The sequence below is a fragment of the Haemorhous mexicanus genome, chromosome 14, assembly GCF_027477595.1.
Source record: "Haemorhous mexicanus isolate bHaeMex1 chromosome 14, bHaeMex1.pri, whole genome shotgun sequence".
Classification (NCBI taxonomy): domain Eukaryota; kingdom Metazoa; phylum Chordata; class Aves; order Passeriformes; family Fringillidae; genus Haemorhous; species Haemorhous mexicanus.
The window spans coordinates 12,451,472-12,469,255 of NC_082354.1; the positions used below are offsets into that span (position 1 = coordinate 12,451,472).

Consider the following 17,784-nt stretch of genomic DNA (forward strand, 5'->3'; position numbering starts at 1 on the left):
ATCAAATCAAGAGGTGACTTAACTCAAGTTTCGTGTTTCTTACTTGTGAATATAATTAATCTAAAAGACTTACAGTTGAAATTCCATCTAAAAATTGGTTTTGGTATGGCAGCTTCATAATAGTAGTGACCCTGCTGAACATCAAAGCAGTTTGAACTGTCACACTGGGCAACATCTAAAATTGTCCAAAAATACAAGTTTTAAAGGCTTGAGACTTAAATGAAATGCATTTTTAATGTCATTCTTCAGTATTTCTGTTCTTTTCTTTGAAAAGCTGCCCAGGGTTGTTTGGTCTGCGGCGAGGGTTTGATCTGGGCTGTCTCAGGGCACAGGTGAGCCTGAGGTTGACTGAAACAGCAAAGTAAGAGGTGGCAAAATGGCACTGGCTCTTCCTTCAGCAGCAGTTTGTGGTGAGCACTGGCTGGAAGCTGCTGTTGAGCTTGGAGATGGCTTTTCCTCAAAAAGAGCACCCATTGTTTTGCCTACATATGGTACCATAGGTGCTTAAAACTTAGTTCATTTGTACACTTTCAGTACCTAATACAAGTTTTTTAGCTCTGAAAAATAATGGATTGATTTGAGTTTTGTTAAAACAGTGCATAAAATCCTCTCTGTGGTAATTCATGTGTCTGGGGTTGTGCTGTGGTGCAGTACCTCACTGTGCACAAGTGGTCAAATTGATCATGGAATATTAATGGGTTGTGGACTGCAGGCTTTTGGTAGCCTGACTTCAGGTTGACAAGAATGATAGCTTTCATTTGCATGCAGAGTCCAGCTGTTCCTTTAAGATTGATGAAGGGACCTGGCTTCATCTGTCACCACTTCTTTACTTTTTTATAAGACAGAAAGTAAAAAGAATTAAAAAAGCCAAACCATAAAATTTCATAAAATGTTCTTTGCAAATCTCCTTGAAATAGAGGGTAATTTCAAGCATCTTATTTCTGCCCAGAGTCCAAGAGAAACAATTTGAGTGCAGATGAAATTGTGGTCTTTGCACTAAATACACTCTGTTCATTAAATAAAGCACACTCCATTTGAGATTTTCATGAATTACATTGAAGGAAAATGTAATTTTCATTTCCTAAGAACTTATTACACTTTTTTTTCTACTTCAGAGGAAACTCATGCTTGATTCTTAAAAGCAAGCTGCATGATCCACATTTAGGAAAGGAATAAAATGATCACAGGAATCATTTTGGCTGGGAAAGAACTTTGCATAATCTAACACAATCTGTGAAATTTAGAAATGCAGTGAAAGGAAAGGTGTGTTGGCAAGTGTAGGAGTAAGGAAGCTTGATAACATCACACAGTGAAAGCCCTGCTAGCACAGGATTCTTCTGCTTTCCAGCACCCACCTTGCAATGACTCTAGTGACAGCACCAATGGTAACCCCTGCCATCAGTGCCACTGAATGTTTCACATCAGGAGATGCTAACAGTCAATGCCATGGGCATTTAACATGTATATTGCAGTCGTGTTAAGTGTTCAGCCCTGTTGTAATTACTTTGTGATAGGCACCTTGTGGGATTTTGCCATCTGTGCTTCAGTAATGTGCAATCTGTGCTATTGTTTCTACTCCACTTCACCGGAGTCCTGAGCCGTACTCTATTGCATAAGTTCCACCAATCTCACCAGTTTCTTTTCTACAACCCTATGTTACTTAATTGCCTCGTGAGAAGGTAGAAGAAGGTCCAGCACAAACCTGAAAAACAGATGATCCCAAACCAAAAAATCTAGTTATTCTCTACTTCTCTTAACATGTTCATGAATTCAGCTGAGTTCATCTAGTATCTTCTGTCCAAAGCCATTTGGCTCTCTCTGTGCACTCTGATAGCATCCCATGTGCAATAGATGGAGACAAGCTAGGAGACTGGCAGCAAGGCTCTTTATTCAGAAGTGATCTTGCCCATGGAATGATTAGCTGCTCTTAGTAGTTCTAAATAGTCACCATGGGTTACAGGGTCAAGCCTGCAGCAGAAGCTGCTGGAGCAGCTGGTAAGAACAGGACAGGCACAGCCAGTTTTGCAGGATTTTCACTGCTTTCAGAGTCAAGGGAGCTGCAGTCATGGCCAGCTTCCTCTTGGTGCCAGTAGCATGACCTGTCAAACACAGGTCTGTTCTGAGTCATTGAGGGCTTAATGGGTTAAAATCAAAACCACCAGTAATGAACCAAGATCATTTGAGTGCCTCAAAATTCATTACCCCTGTGAGCTGCATTTCAGCACGGACACAGCATTTTGCTGAAAGCTGTGATTGTGTTGTCCTTCTTTCTATGTCATAAAAAGAATTCATGTGATGAATTCCAATTATTTACTGCTAATATAAAAAGGCTAAACTTATTTTTGCAGAAATTGTGCCCCAGAGTCAGTCCTAACAGTGCATTAAGGCACTCTTGATCCTAGGTAGCGTTTCAAAAAGTGGTGTTCATGGTGGCAGTGGCCGAGGGGGAGGCATCCAGCTGCTGAATCATTCCACAGCATTTTCCCAAAAGAAGCATTTCCTGCTTGAATGGTAATAAACAGCAAAAACTCTTTGTCACTGGCTAATGACTCCTGACTTCCACACAAGTTCTGCATTTACTAAGTTGGAGTTTTTTGAGAATAAGCATTCAGTGTTTATTTTCAAAGATGGAGATATTTATCCTTAGACAACATCTCATTGCAGTGGCTTTATTTCTGTTAGAGCAAACAACAAATGGAGGTGCAATCATTTTGTCAGCTTAAACTGAGAGGAAGGAAATAACACAATAGGCAACTGATGGAGAAGTGTGTTTTGACTGACTGGTGGAGCACACTACAATAGAGCTAATCAGGGAAGAGGGTCCCTGTATAAACACAGCCTCACAAAATTACCTTTTTATGAATGAGTTGCTTCATGTGATTTCCTACTACTTTTCACCTTGTGTGGTAATTTTCTACTGTGCCAAGAAAATGAAAAACAATGATTCTTATCTGGTAGCAGGACTTGCTGGTGATAGTGTGTTAGAGTTTTGGTCCACAAAGTCCAAGTGAGAACCCTTGGCTTTTTAAACAAGCTTTTAACCCTTCAAGTGAACAGTTCATTCCCTGTCAGCCAAACTATAGCTGATACATTTCCATTTATATCTGCACAATTGGTTCTCACGTTTGCTTCTTTGTAAGCAGCGACATGAAAGCTAGAGCAGTAGCAGGTCAGGCCTGAAGCATTTGACTGCCAGCCTTTGGAAACCTCTTGGCACAACCTGGGATTTCAGGTGAGACAAAGGGAGCTAGGTACATATCTTTTTAAAAGGTAAAATGCTGAGCTTCTCATAGCAACATATGCCCTCTGGTTATTATATTGATTGAGAGCTTTGTGTGCAGTTAGTTCCATTGTCATCTGTGGTGTGCAAGTTGCAGTATCACTGCCAAGGTTTGTCTTTGCCAAAGTAGCTTTAAGCCATGTCTGGAAGCATATGTATTTGAACTGGGAGTGAACAAAAGCTTAACTTTGGGTATGAGCTGGATTCAGATTAAGGATTTGGCATGCAGTTATTTGCCCCAGAGGATGCTATTCAAACAGATCTATTCTGCTGTCAAAAGGTTAGCCAGATTCTTGATTGAATGATACTAGAGGCACTGTGTTAATTAATGGTGGGAAAATGCCAGATCTTTTGATTGAAGGAAGTTGGTTGGCATGCAATTGTCTCATAGAAGCTTTGAAACAATTTTGTTAGATTCCCTGCATTCTGTCTCATATTTAGATAATTTTTCATTTCATCATTGCAAATTACATGAGCAAATGTCCAGGAGGTACATCAATAGCAAAATTATAGAACAGCAAATGTAATTTGGGTGCTTATGTCAAGAAAAGGGAAGTCATTATCCATGACTAGGAAGAAGAAAGCTGTTTCCCAGCATTTGACAGTTCCTAGCCACATGGGAGTTAGCATTTTAGCTCCCTTCTAAGAGTTATCTGGTCTGGAAAACACCCCAGCTGTGCTGAGTGGCCCACACACAAGAAAGAGGCTCCTCAAATCATAAGCAGCTGGATTTCACTGATGACCCTGGTGCTGACTGGCTTCACACTGGAGCAGTTCAGGGCCTGGAGCACAGGTGATGCCTGTTGGCTTGGGGCATGCCCTTTTGTCTGGCACAGGGGAGGGAGATCTGCATTCAATTCAGAAGTTGTTTTCAGCTGAGCCACTCAAAATATGCAGTAAGAGACTTGAGTTCATCATAGCAACAGTTTGGGCTCCATGTCTGTCACTGTGGATGCTGTAAAAGTCTGACTGGAGTGGGATGGGGGCTGTGAAGCTGCTGCAGAGGGAAGGTAGGAAATAGTGTGGGGAAATAGAGCTGTGTCAAATAACAAACTGTGAAGGAACTGGGGCTTACTGAGAAGCCTGATGGTTTTTCTAGTGGATTATCACTGCTTTTCCCTGTGTGAAGATATCCTAGGGCTGTTTGTTTTCAACTGCATTCTACTTTTTCAAGAGAACTCATTAGTGTGTCTGAATATGGAATGACAGATTTTTGAAACAGTAGGGCTGTGGTGGGGGGAAAAAAATGAGCCTCCAGGCTCTGAGGCTTCACTGGCACTTAAAAGCAGGAGCCACTCCGTTCAGGCAGTTTTCTTTAGCTGGTCCTGTGAGTAGCTAAACATTGACCTGTGCAGCACATCATGCTCTGCTTTATCTGAGTGAGATCACTGTGTAACTAACTGGAGAGACCAGATCTTTTACAGGTCTCTTCTCTGCTTTTCTGCAGCGTTTCTGGTGTGACAGCATCCTCCTTGTGACTATGACAAAGAGAGAATAAAAACATCATGTATGCTGGAAAGGAAAATGCACCTGTATGAACAGCTGCAGAGGATCACATCAGAGTACTCATCTGTACAACACTGTCTCTTTAAAACTCTTATGAACAAATGGAGTGACAAGTGTTGTTGAAATCACAGCAACGTGATTATTGTCCTAAAGTTTGTGTTACTTTTGAATTGAGTGAATATAAGCACAGGAGGAAACAGCACTTTAGACAGTTCCTGAGCAGTCTGGCTGCTAGACAGCCTCTGGCCATGTTCACCAGTCTCTTTTGGGAGGCACATGTATTGCCAGGTGCCTCTGGGTAAAGAAATGTCTTCCCAGCTTGTCATCCAACACCTGTGGCTTCCAGCTATGCCCCAGGTAGTGAGAGCTGTTCTCCTGGGACAAGGTACTGAAGTTTCCCCTCAGTCTCAGTTCTGTATCTGTCTGTAAACAAATCCAGCCCAGGCAGTCCCAGCCTGGTCACTGGATGAAATCCTAGAATGATGAGAAAAGGCAAAGCAACCCCTTAGGCTGCTGCATTGTCAGCCCAGTACCTTGCCAAGGTGGGTCTGTCTAGGTGGCCACAGGAATTGCTGCCTTGGGAAGCTGATGTCATCCTTGTTCTAGTGGCTTCATCCTGTAAGTGCTGCTGCTCAGAGCAGCCCGGGGACATGCCACATTCCACAGCATTTGGAAGGGGAAAAAAAAGTGTAGACAGCTGTATCACAGCTCTTCCCTTGACAGCTCATGCAGTGGATTCAGTTTCATAGCAGAATTACTGCCCCTCTGATAATAGGAAGAACATTTACAGTACATTTAATTGTTTTGATTTCATGTAGCTTTGTGGGAGGTCAAGTAAGAGTTTATACTGTTAGCTTTATTAAATACACGTTGTTAAATACAGTAACAGCACTGACTTTTTGTTCTTCTTTTCCTTGAGCAAGGCTGCAAATCTGTGCTCCATGTCTATAAACTGTTCCTAGAATTAAAGAAACTTCTTGAAGAGGAATAGGAATTTGAAGAAATTTTGTTCTTAGACTTCTGTCAAGTATAGAGATCATAGAAGTCTAGAGCCCCTTGTAGCTGAAAATATCTTGCATTGTCTTTCTGTTTAAGAAGGACCAAAAGTGAATTTCATAAGGTGAATAAGTCATCTGATGTCTGACTTCTAAAATAAGATTAGCCTTTGTTTTCAGTAAACACATCTGACATTGAAGAGCCAGCAGTTTGTTGCCTTCTCATCTCAAAATCCCTTTGAGCCATTTCAGTTCCTATGGAAGGAGCTCTGACAGGCTGCCAGTTCATTATGTTGATTATTTTCCAAGAAGAACATGGCAGACCATAACCATTTAAAATGTGACATGCAGGAAAACTTCAAAATGTTGCAAGTAAAGCTGAGGGAAACAGGAGGAAGCCCTGGTCAGATTGGGTTTGAAAGAGTGTAGGTGGGAATGGGATATGAAGAGAATATGGAGTAAGGAAAACCTGAGCACAGTGGCACAGCATGGATGAAGCTGCTCCAGCAACTCTTCTGCATATTCTACAATGAACAGAGTACAATTTATTACCAGAAAATAAAAATAATAATATAAGAAAACCATAAAGGTAGCAAGAAAAGCTTGAAAATTTGAAGAAAAGGCTAAAGAAAAAAAGAAACCTGTTGTAACTATACCAGAAACTGAAACTCTGAGGCCATTGTGGATGTAAAATTGGTTTGTAGGCTGACAGTTTTTGTTTATTTTACAATCTCAGGTCAAATAATTTCAGGTGATGAATTTTAACAGGAAAACTTTGAAGGTAATTTTTAAATGTTTAATTTTATGTTGTGCAAGATGCTGTACTTAATTAAAAACATTTGTCCCCATTTGCAGGAATACACAGTCATTTATTTTAAGCTAAGCCAAATTTACAAAACCTATTTGCACAGTCTGGCCCCATGTTTTCAAAGAGGGGTGTGAAGCCTGTGCCTGCAGCTATACTTTCTAATAGTTGTAATATTATCTGCTTGCTGGAGCAGTCCCCTGGCAGGAAGGGCTGGGGTATTGCTTCCTGCTCTCAGATGGAGATATTTCTGCACAGCAGGAGGCAGGGTCCCCAATAAGGCTTTGAGGAGAGGGTCTGGGTACTCCACCTGCTGGGGTGGGAGCCAAAGCTGCTGTGGAGCTGCTGGGGTCCTTCAAGCACAATTATGTCTAAGTTTTCTATTAGTGTTTTGGACGGGCATAAAGACATGTTGGAGCTGGTCACACTGAGATAGATTTGTCTGGCACTTCAAATTCATTCTGTTAACTTTGCAATGTGAGGGTCTAAACTGCTTGTTCTACTTATTACATGTAAGTTAAAAGTGAGAAATAGAGTTTGTTTTGCTGCTTTGTGCTAAAAATGTAATCCTTGAAACTGGCCATTTCTTTTGAATCAGGGGATCACCATGGCCACAAGGTAGGTGGTGACCCATTGGCTGTGTAACAGATGTGCTATGTAATAAATGTTTACATGCCATCAAGTATACAAACATTTGATTGCTTACATGACAGAGCTTTTCTTTTGTAGTCATTGGTCTCAATTTTTCCATTACATTTTCTCATTTTCTTTTCTAGCTTTACTCACAGACAAACCTCCAAAGCCATTGTTCCCCATGGAGAACCAGCCAACTGTTATAGATGTCCAGCTGGGTAAGTCCCCTTCTGGGAATAATAGATCCTAAACTTCCACTCTGGTAGCAGATGGCATAAATTGAAATTGGTAAGAAAGGTTTAGTGGTAGTTATTACATGCAAATCAATTTGCAGCTTCTCATTTATAACCGTAGAATTTACTGCCACGGCAATTTAAGGGAGTGAACATCAGGGGATGGCAGTACTAATTGGTTGCAATGGGTATTAAATATAAAACACTGATGCTCTTCTTAATATATGATTGGTAGAGTAAAATATGTCTACGTTGGTGCTGTATTGGTCAGTTATGTTCACCCTAAGACAAATGTTCTCATAAAAGAAGCGCTGATTCCTTTAAAAGTTAGTGTAAAGCATTGCATTTCCAGGTTGTTCTGAATGTGTACCAGAAAGGGCTTTTGACTGAAATGCTTGTATGCTTTTCTCACTCCTGTTATATATTCTTCTGTGAATGCACATCTCTGAATCTCAGCTAGCAGCCTCTATTTTCTGTCATGTTAGAAAATAATGTTAGAGAGTTCTGCTAACTTTGGAGAGCTGCAGGGCATTGTGATACTGAAAGAACTGCTCAGTGTTGAGGTTCCAGGGGTTTTTTTTCAGTGACTTGAAAATAGATTTCTAATTTTAAGAGGTAGAATTAGAGTTGCTGTTAGGGACTGTGGTGCCATGAGCTTAAATTACAAGAGATGTATTGCATATGGGGATTATTCACTCAGTGCTGGAACTGTGGCACTTTCCTTCTTGAGCTTGACTCTCTTCCTCCTTTATACCAAAGCTGTCTAGAATTCAGAGGTGGAATGGTGTTTAATGGCAAGCGAGGTCAGTGTGAAACATTTTAAGAGGGTTGGTGACATTGTGGTAAAGCTGTTTGTATTTATGAAATTCTACAGGACTCTACTTGAGATGAGATCAAAGACACTCCTTGTTCCTAAACCAGGTGCCAGACAGTGTCAGAGGAGCACTGTGGATGCTATGAAGTATTTAAAAATGGGGCTTGAATTCTTGAATTTGGGAATATAAATTATTTGTGACCTTAGTGAATGTTAAAGATTAGCTTTCTCTCATACACCTGAATTGACTCAGGGGTCTGTAAGGGCTTGCACAGGGAAGACAGCAGTGGATCTGGGCAGCAGCCAGTGCCTGATGAATTCTGCAGACAGGTGCATATCTTCATATTTAGGTTCCCCTCCAGAGGCCTCTAATATCTGTAGCTGAACAGAAATTGCCCCTAAAAGAGAATATGAAATGGATCTGGAACCATAGTTAAAACCCTACCTGAGTTACCAGCAAAACCCAGTCACTGAAGTTTGGATCAGTCCAAAAGGCTGAATTCAGTCTCCTGGTCTAACTTCTTAAACGTCAACTGTCTAATGATTTCCTTTGGGGGCACGCTGTCCCTGTATACATCTGTGTAATAAATGCACTCAGAGTACACATCTTTGTTTCCTGCATTTTCATTTCATCTTCATTTTCTCTTCCAAGTTTCCCTGTTCCAGCTGGACTCTGTTGGTTTTGCACTGAATTCTTTGTTGTTGTTGTTGTTGTTTGCATGAAAACATTTTGTTCTGGCTGATTAAAAGGAGGTTTGATTAAAAAAAATTAAAGCAAACCCCCTCCTCTCCATGGAGATGTGGCTCAGTAATAGGATTTTGGAATATCTCTAGAGGGAAATACAAATCTTGCATCTTTATATGCTGGGATGTAATCCATTAGTTGTCCCTTAAGATCAGGGAATTTACATATGGTGCTTTTTTTTTCTCATATGTTAATAGGTTTGGGTATTGCCACTAAACCATATTCATATGATGGATCCTTAACTTCTTTGCAGTGAAGTTTATTGATTTCCCTCTTGATTTAACTTGGCAAATAGATACAGCTGGAAGATTCTCAGGGAAGACCATCTTGTGGAGGCCACCAGCAGCTTGGGGCAGGCTGTGCTGGCCTCTGAAATGTGCCACAGCCTTGAGGGACTGGGAATTATTTGGTAGTACAATGTAAGGTGGGGGGAAGTTTTGTAAGGACCTATAAGGTGACTTCATTGAAATCCTGTTAAGCTCCTAGGAGTTTTGAAAAATTGTCATTAATTGATATTTTATTAGCTATTAAAAGGAAATTTCTGTTTTACATGGCCATGGAGTCAAATCACCCAATTTGCCTGATTTTTCAGTAGTTATGCAAGTATGAATGTGTCACTAAGCTACAAAAGAAATGGAGTTTAATCCATCTACTTGTTCTGCAGAGATTATTTTAGTTTTCTATTGGAAAGCTAATCTTTAAAGAAATAGCTGCCTTTTCTCTATATATAGAGGAGATTAATAATTATTTACTCTCTTTATCCCTAATGATTAGCACAATGCAATGCAAAATCTCCCTAGGCCTCTAGGCAGTGGCCCAACTACTTAGCAGCTTATTTGGCCTTGCTGCAAACTTCAATATTCACCTTTTAGCTTTCAGATCTTACAGAAAGTTTTAGTGAAAACAGGTATGCACCATTCTTATTGAAAGTGGATAAAAGAGCCCCTCCAGGCTTCAAACATGGTCCAGAGCCTGCCTTGTTCTTCTTAAAGAGCAGGAATGTATTTTGTGTTTTCTGTTTTTCTTTGGAATGTGACAGAGATCTATAACCAATCCCATCAAGATTAAGAGAGAAGCAGAAATTGGAATTTGCTTCTTTTTTGTTTTCTGTATTTGCTTGTGGTGGAGAAACAGAGCCAAAGACAGGGGAGGGTTGACAGGAGGACAAAGAGCATCACAGAGGACTGGAGAAATAGTCCAAAACAGTTTCACTCATTTGCTTTACCAAGTCAGATAATCATTTCATCTCTGGGTGGACCTAGAAAATAATGACTGATTTTTTTTTTATTGTCCATTTGCTGCTTTCTTTTTGAAAAAAAAAAAAAAAAAAAACAAAAAACACCAAACTAGGAAAAAACTCCAATTTTATTTGTGTTTTAGTTTTTTTGCACTGAGGCCAGTATAGAAATAGTTCTTGATTGCGTGGTATGTGATGCATTTAATCTTTCTCTACCTTGGTATTAAGAAATAATGTTTGTTCTTACTGTATGTTTTGCAAATATATGGCATTACTCAGATAATAAAATGTTCTTCCTCAAAAAAAAATTCCTAAGTTATCTTCATCATATTAAAATCAAATTTGATATTACAGGCCAAAATACACAGCTCTTGTGCCCAGGAGATGGGATGGCTTTGGCAGAAGGTCTTGAAGACCATCTCCCATGTGAAGCTCTGCCTGGGAATTTATTAAAGTGTATGCCAGTGTGATTCATGGTTGAGTTGTTCAAAGGCCCCTTTTTTGGAGCAGGAGCTTGCTGTTACTTTGACCATATAAACCTAAGTGTGTTTATGGATTGTTCGTGCCAAATCCCTGAGTTTAAAGAATTCCTTATGTGATTTAGAAGAGTAAAGATTGAGACCTCAGTCAGGTGTCTTGGGGCTGTGAGCAGTAAGTTTTAAAGATCTGTTATCTGCTTTCACATGCAGCTGCCTGACAGCAAGTGGAGCATGCTGTGCTGTAAGTCTAAAGATGACATGTTGGTACGTTGCTCTGCTGATTTCTTAATTTATTTGTTTCATTCTTTTCCAGCTAACTTTGTTCACTCTTCGTCCTTTGAGAACACAAAAAAAAGGAAAACCACTCTTTTGTGTTTTGATTACATGATTACAGAGTAGGTTTCTCCTCTGAATTTGCACAGTTTTAGTAGCACCAAGAGGCCAAAATCCCACTGATCCCTGGAGCTATTGTGCTGCCACCTCTCAGCTGGTGTAGAAACAGTGGGAAAGAGGCATTTGTGGGAGAAAGGAAGCACAGTTGTGCTCTGCTGATTTTTGGCTGGACACAGATCTGTAAGGATCTATATCTAGCCAGTCTATGTATAAGCAGCTGCCAGAGTTCTCTAGCTTGCACCGTGGCTGCTATTTTTCACAGAGTATCAAAAAAGCTAAAAATACAATATCAAAATAGATGCTAAATCTGTTAATTCTGAACCATGTATTGCAGGGAGTGCAGTGTTAAGTTAGTCTTCTTATGAATGAATTAGTTGAGTAGAATGAATCTTCCATGTTTGGGTCTATATTAATTGAATATATAATTTACATATCATTTGCTTTTCAGCTATGCTCTGGTTTTGCTTTCAGGTGTTTACTGAAGAAATGTATCAGGAGTCTTACAAAACAAAGCAAGAATCCTCTGTGTTAATTCATTTACAGAGCAGGAAGGATATCAAGGGGTTTAACTCACTTTTTGCCATGGTAGTGTCTCTGTATCTAAAGATGCTGAGGAAAGAAAACACCTAGTTTATGAGGATTGTCATTATTCCTAATAGCTGAACTGTTCAGAAAGATTTTGTTTCTAAAAGATTTAACAGCACAATTCCCTGGGACTCGTTATTAGGCAGATCAATAGAGATCAATAGAGCTACTGTAAAACAAGTGCAAGGGAATGTACAAAGTTACATCTGCTGACAGGTATAGGAATAGACTAAAAATAGTCAGGAATAAAAAAGCCCTTTTGGTTTGCAACAGTGGCTGGAAGGAATTATTTGAGGAGAGAAAATGCAGGCATTTACTGACATTTTAAATATACCACTTCACTTTCCACAGTCTTAATTTTCACTGAGATGCCACTTCTCTTCTTAAATAATAATTTTTAACAAAGAAAGACCTGCAAGATGTTTGAGGCATTCATTTCATAGCAAGCCTGTTTATTCAAGACAATCCAACACTGTCTCATTACAGATTTGCTCATTAAATCTTGCATTCTTTCATATTTAAAGATACAGGTATTTGATAAGCAGTTGAATAGAGTGATGATCTTGGACAGAAAGCAATACAGAAAATTTGAACTGTAAAATGCTTCAAATAGAGCAAGCAATTAAAAGTGAACTTGGTAAGAAATTCTTATTTCGTGTGCTTGCAGTGTGGAAAGAGCACTGATACTTGTGCGTGGTGAGGCCTCTCGAGTGTTGTGGACATACCTTTTGATTAAAGGGTCATGTGAGACAACTGCTCAGGAATGTAGTGGGTACCTACAAAAACCAGGGATCCTGGATGTTGGTTTCTCCATGATACCTTTCTTTCCTCCCTCAGCTCCTCCCAGGCATCCTTCAGCCTAGGGCTTAGCAGGGGCTCTCAGAGGGAGATCTGGGTTTCTGTGAGCTGGGTCAAACCCAGAGCTTTGCACCTCCCAGCTCATAAGAGACAGCATAGAAGAGACAAACAAACATTGAGGAATCAGGGGTGACCTGATCCAAGTGAGTCCTGAGTCAGCAAAGAGGCTGTCTGAAAGTTACCCACAGACACTCATTGTTCTTCCTAGTGCAAGGCCTGGGTGTGTGATAAGTGACAGTATTGCCCCAAATCATGTCCTACTGCCTTATTCTGTTTGTGTGGAGTGACCCACATCACCTCACAAATTCAGGTCTGAGTGATCTGAATGACAGAGCAGAGGGAAAGTGGGACTCAAGGCAGAGAACACCTGTGGGTAGTGTCCCCTCCACCCCAACACCAGCAAAAATTTAGTTCCTTCCATTCCCAGTTCTCCTCACACTGCACTTTCATCTCACAGCCCTGTCTCCCTGTACTGTTGCTGTCTGGAGGAGCAAGCTAGTACCTTCACTGCTGTCTCCTCCACATGTTCTTCCAGTTATCCATGGCTCTTCACTGCATCCAGCTCGTCCCACACATAAGCTGGGAAATCCCTGTTCTTCCCATGGATGGACCCAACCTCACATGTTGTTCCCCTCCCTTTACCAGGCTACAGGCTTGCTGTATGAAATCACCCCACACTTGCAAGATCATCTCCTCCCAGCAGTGCAGACTCATGTACCAAAAGCTCCATGGTTCTTCACACAAGTACATAAAGGAGCAATTTTTGCTAGGAAATGAAGAGAAGCTGAGGGGATGGTCTTTAGGACCTGCCTTCCTTTGCAGCACAAAGGATACAGCTCCACAGCTACTTCAGCTGTCCGTGCCTGTAGGAAAGGAGGCAGGATTTACAACTATTGCAATCATTCTGTACTAATCTGCAGGGAATATTAGAGACAAATTGTCTGACATTTAGGTTTAGAAGTAGTTCCCTAAATACCCAAAGTGTATTACTGCTAATGCTTTGATGCTAATTTGGTCTGTTGTTAATATCCCTTCTTCTCTCAGGGATAATGGTGAAATGCTGCACTTCAGAAACCTGGGCTGGGATCTGTGGTTCAGCTGGTGTAAATGCACAGTTGTTTTGCCTTTTGAATGGTTAATCCAGGTTTTCATCTGTGGAACAGTACAGTTCATTGGCACACTTCTTTCTTTTGTTTAAATGGACTTGGAAAGACAAGCTGAATTCTGACTGCTGATCCATGGTTTTACACTCATTGGGATCCATGGGATTGGCACAGATATGTCAGAAATTACAATTTAGCACTTTCCAGATTTTTTTCTGTACTTCTATAAACTATTTATTGCTTATGTTTGGTTCAGTGGATGTTAGGTCAGTATATGCTCTTAGGGGAACATGAGTCTGCCTGTACAGAAAAACTGATTAATTGGTGTCAGACAGACACCCTTTCAGCTAGTTTTGAAACAGCAACACTGTAGATCAATCTGTTGTCTTCTTTTTGTTCCAAGAAAGTGGTTAAGAGGAAACACTTCAGTATATCCTGACTTACAGCTGTCCCAAGGCACTCATCCAAGGGCATTAGCTAACTTGTGATGATTGAGGAATGCCTCAAATCATCTTGCTCCAGTAAATTTTCCTCTGAAAGTGATGACTGTAGTGTGGGGGTGTCCAGGACATGGACCTGTAGCACTTCATTGGGATTAAACTACCATCAACCAGTGCTACCATTATTTCAGTTGCCACAGACATGCAGCTGTGCTGAGCTTGGCTAAAGGATCTCTTGTTTGGTTTCTCAATTTACTTCATTTGACTGGTGTCTGGGAAATGGGCACAAATTTGTTTCTGCAAAAATTAAGTTCAGCCCATGGACAGGAAGTAGAAAAGATGGTCTTGGTGGAGAGCAGGGGCTTAGGGCTGTTGGTAAGAGTTGTGGGGCTTTTTTCTGCTATAACTCTCTTGACATTGACCAGGGCTCTGTCCCCATTTAAGGTGAGGATATTGCTTCTCTAGTTTTCAGGAACGTTGTGGCAATAAAATCACCTGGTTTGGGGGAAGTGCTCCAAGAAGGGCAAAGAAGGAGTGCAGATAGAAAGAGCTTTGACCTGGATTTTTGCCTCAAGGCCCTTGTCTTTTTGGGCTCTGAGTCCGACTGCAAACACAGACACATTTAACTTCAGCATCCACAGACATATGCTATTGTGCATTGAAAGTCAGACAATATTAATGTTCCACAAAAGAGAACCACAGGGCAAAGTTTGCACCATTTTCCATGCTTGTTGGAAGCACTGTCACTGGAAGAAATTCATGTGCTGCCATTTTACATTCCCTCTACAGTGTTTGTCATGTGAATGAGTTATTAAGCTGTGAATGCCTCATATATTCTGTAAATTACAGAGTAGAAACATTCAGCACTACTATTTTGACCTTTTCAGCATTCTGTGATTTGCTGGGCATGCCATTCCACATCTTTTGTTTACGGCCTCACTAAAACGTAGGGATGGAGCTGAGTGGGCAAACAGTCAAAATATATGGGGTTGGGAAAGGTCAGGGTCATGCATCACAGCCCTGCTGTTCACTGGGCAGGGAAGATTAAAATCTAGACTAAGTGTTCTCGTGATTTTTTCCCCTCCTTCACTGAAAAATAATAGAAAATTGTATTTTGTAATCTGTTCCAAAGGCAGCAATGCAGAAAATGAAGACTGATGGTATAATTTTTATTTCTTAAAATTTCAATACCGTAATGTCATGATCTTAGAGGCTGTGAAAATCAAAGCTGTCATAGTCCTTCAAAAGAAGTGAAATGGAATTCTACTCACCAAATCTTTGCTTCATTTAATCCATGTTTGATAAATGTTGCTCTTACCTCCATCCTCAATACCCTTGTGCTTGTCTCCATCCTACAGAAACAAATAGTTTGTATTAGGTAATTGAACTTCGACCATTAAAACAAGATTGAGCTACAGTTTTCGTGTTAGATATTGCAGTCCAATGAAGACCAAATGAAAGACAGTCAAAGCAAGGCTTCTCTTGAAATTAAGAGATATTTTTATTACCTACTGAAGACACATGTTACGTGACTTCCCAGAACCCCTAATCAGATGGAAAGTAAAAAATAGAGGAAGCAGTAATCTGAGGAAAGGCAGCAGAGGCACTCTAATTTCTGCCATACTTTTTTAGTTTAAAACAAGCCACGTGGTGAATGATGACTGGAACTTTCTGCTACTGAGTGGGTATTTATTATGTGCTCATACTATAATAGAAGCTTACTAATTTTAACATTCTTGGCTCTAGTCCCGCGAATAAGTGAATATAATTAGTCATGAAAACATCCATGGAGATCTCATTGATGCACAGTCAGGTGTGCAGTTACTTCAGCTCACAGGAGCCTAAACACTTGCTTGAGCAATATTTTATATATACTCTAATACAAATTTCACTGATGGTCTTGTACACTGCATTAATTAAAAGGCCTAAGAAAATTTCATTTTATATCCAGCAGAGTTGCAAATTTAATTGAGCTGAATATGCTGCTGCTATAATGTCAGTGATGAAGTTTGTAAATGGTGCTATGTGTTTTCCTGGCCAAAGGTAATGTAACCATTTGCAAACTCAAAATGTTTTTCACATTTCTCTGATCAAACTCAGTGGATTGACTTGAGAATTTAAATACTTAGGATGCAGAAATTTTAATTTTAAAAAGGAAAACAACCGATGTGTTAAGTGTGCTTTTTCATTACTAGTGAGAGGATTAAATATTAGCAAACACTCTTTTCTCTGAATTTTGTCTCTCTTTATGAAGGAAAAGATTGTCCATGTGGATGTTTCCTTGGATACATCCTCTAAATGCTTCTGGACATGACACACTATTTTGAATAGCCTATTGTCTAGTCCTGAATATGCAGAGCTTGAAAAGTGAAACTGTTATGATTGGGCAGGCTGATCAAATCAGGATTTCTGTTTCCCAATCACATTACTGTAAGCTCTTTTTAATGATTTCCTCATCTGTTTTGATGAATTTGAAATCCAGTTTATAGATAATATTCTGCAGCCTGTCATTCAAATTGTTGATATTAAAAAACATTGCAGGCAGAAAACTGCTTTGCTGTAACATTTGAGCACTGCCCCAAGGAAGTGAATGCATATAGAGTAGGCAGAGAATTTCATTTGTAAGTGCACTGGGTACTTGTGGTTTAGTTTTACTGGAATTCACCTGCCTTTCCTGCTTAACTCATTTGGGAAACTGAGTTGAAGAGACTGCACTGTGTGCAATAAGGAATCTGCTTTACTGAGGATCATTGACCAAGTGCTTTTATTTAGGACTGTGGTTTAATTTTTCTAAATATCACCTGGCATAGTGAGTGGTGTGTAGTTATCAAGTTGTTATTCAGCCTGTGGGCACGTTGCCTCTGGGAGGGGATCTGTTGCATTTGAGCAGTTATTCTGAGGCAGGCAAGCATGCTGCTTCTCTCCGTGTCAGGATTTTAAACCCCCACCTCTCACAATTCAGCTCATACCTTCACAGCCTAACCTCCCTTGTGTGAAATGCCTCCTCTGTCAGAAGACTCTTAAACAAACTTGTGATTCCAAACACCTGAATTTTTCAGCGGCACTTGGGGGTTATCAGTCGTAGTTTTGCCTGTAAAAAATGCCAGGAAATGCACAAGTGAATCACAGCACTTCAGTGTGTAACAACAGGTGTGGCTGCCTTAGGTTAGCAGAGTAGCTTTTTAAGGAGATATCAGTAAATTCTCCCTGGCAATTTGCAAGCATCTTGTTTTCTGTCCTGATTTTTTTTGTATTAGAACATTGGTTCCCACCTGTCTTGTGCAATATTCTGTGCCAGCTGTGTAGTGAGGTGTTCTGCCAACGTTTCAGCAAAACTGATCATGCAGATTCTTTTTTTTTTTTTTCTGTGATATAAGACTCTCCTGTAACTAACTTGTAAATATTGGTGGATCTGCATCAATTTCTTTCCTCTCCCATCGTTATTTACCTTACAGTCTCAAGCACTGAAATCCCTGTCAGAGTTTCCATTAATCTTGTTTCTAAGGCCACATTAATTAAAAGTACAAATATCTTTTGATTGAGAGAGCTTTGGCAAATTTCTGCTGCAAATAGTATTTTTGAATTGTGATTCTGTTATGCTACATAACCATGTAAAAAGTACATCATATTCAGAAACATCACTTTAAGCATTCAGGGAGATGTTATCAGAAGTTTGGT

The 17,784-nt window shown here is 40.1% G+C and overlaps 1 protein-coding gene across 1 annotated transcript in view; it reads left to right on the plus strand.

The window, feature by feature from the left end:
• The window catches only part of IL1RAPL2 (interleukin 1 receptor accessory protein like 2), a 343,260-nt gene that overhangs the window by 238,920 nt on the left and 86,556 nt on the right, over positions 1-17,784 (plus strand). Inside the window, exon 6 of the mRNA XM_059859469.1 lies at positions 7,363-7,437. Within this exon, the coding sequence (XP_059715452.1) occupies positions 7,363-7,437 (75 nt within the window). The remainder of the gene's footprint in view (positions 1-7,362; positions 7,438-17,784) is intronic.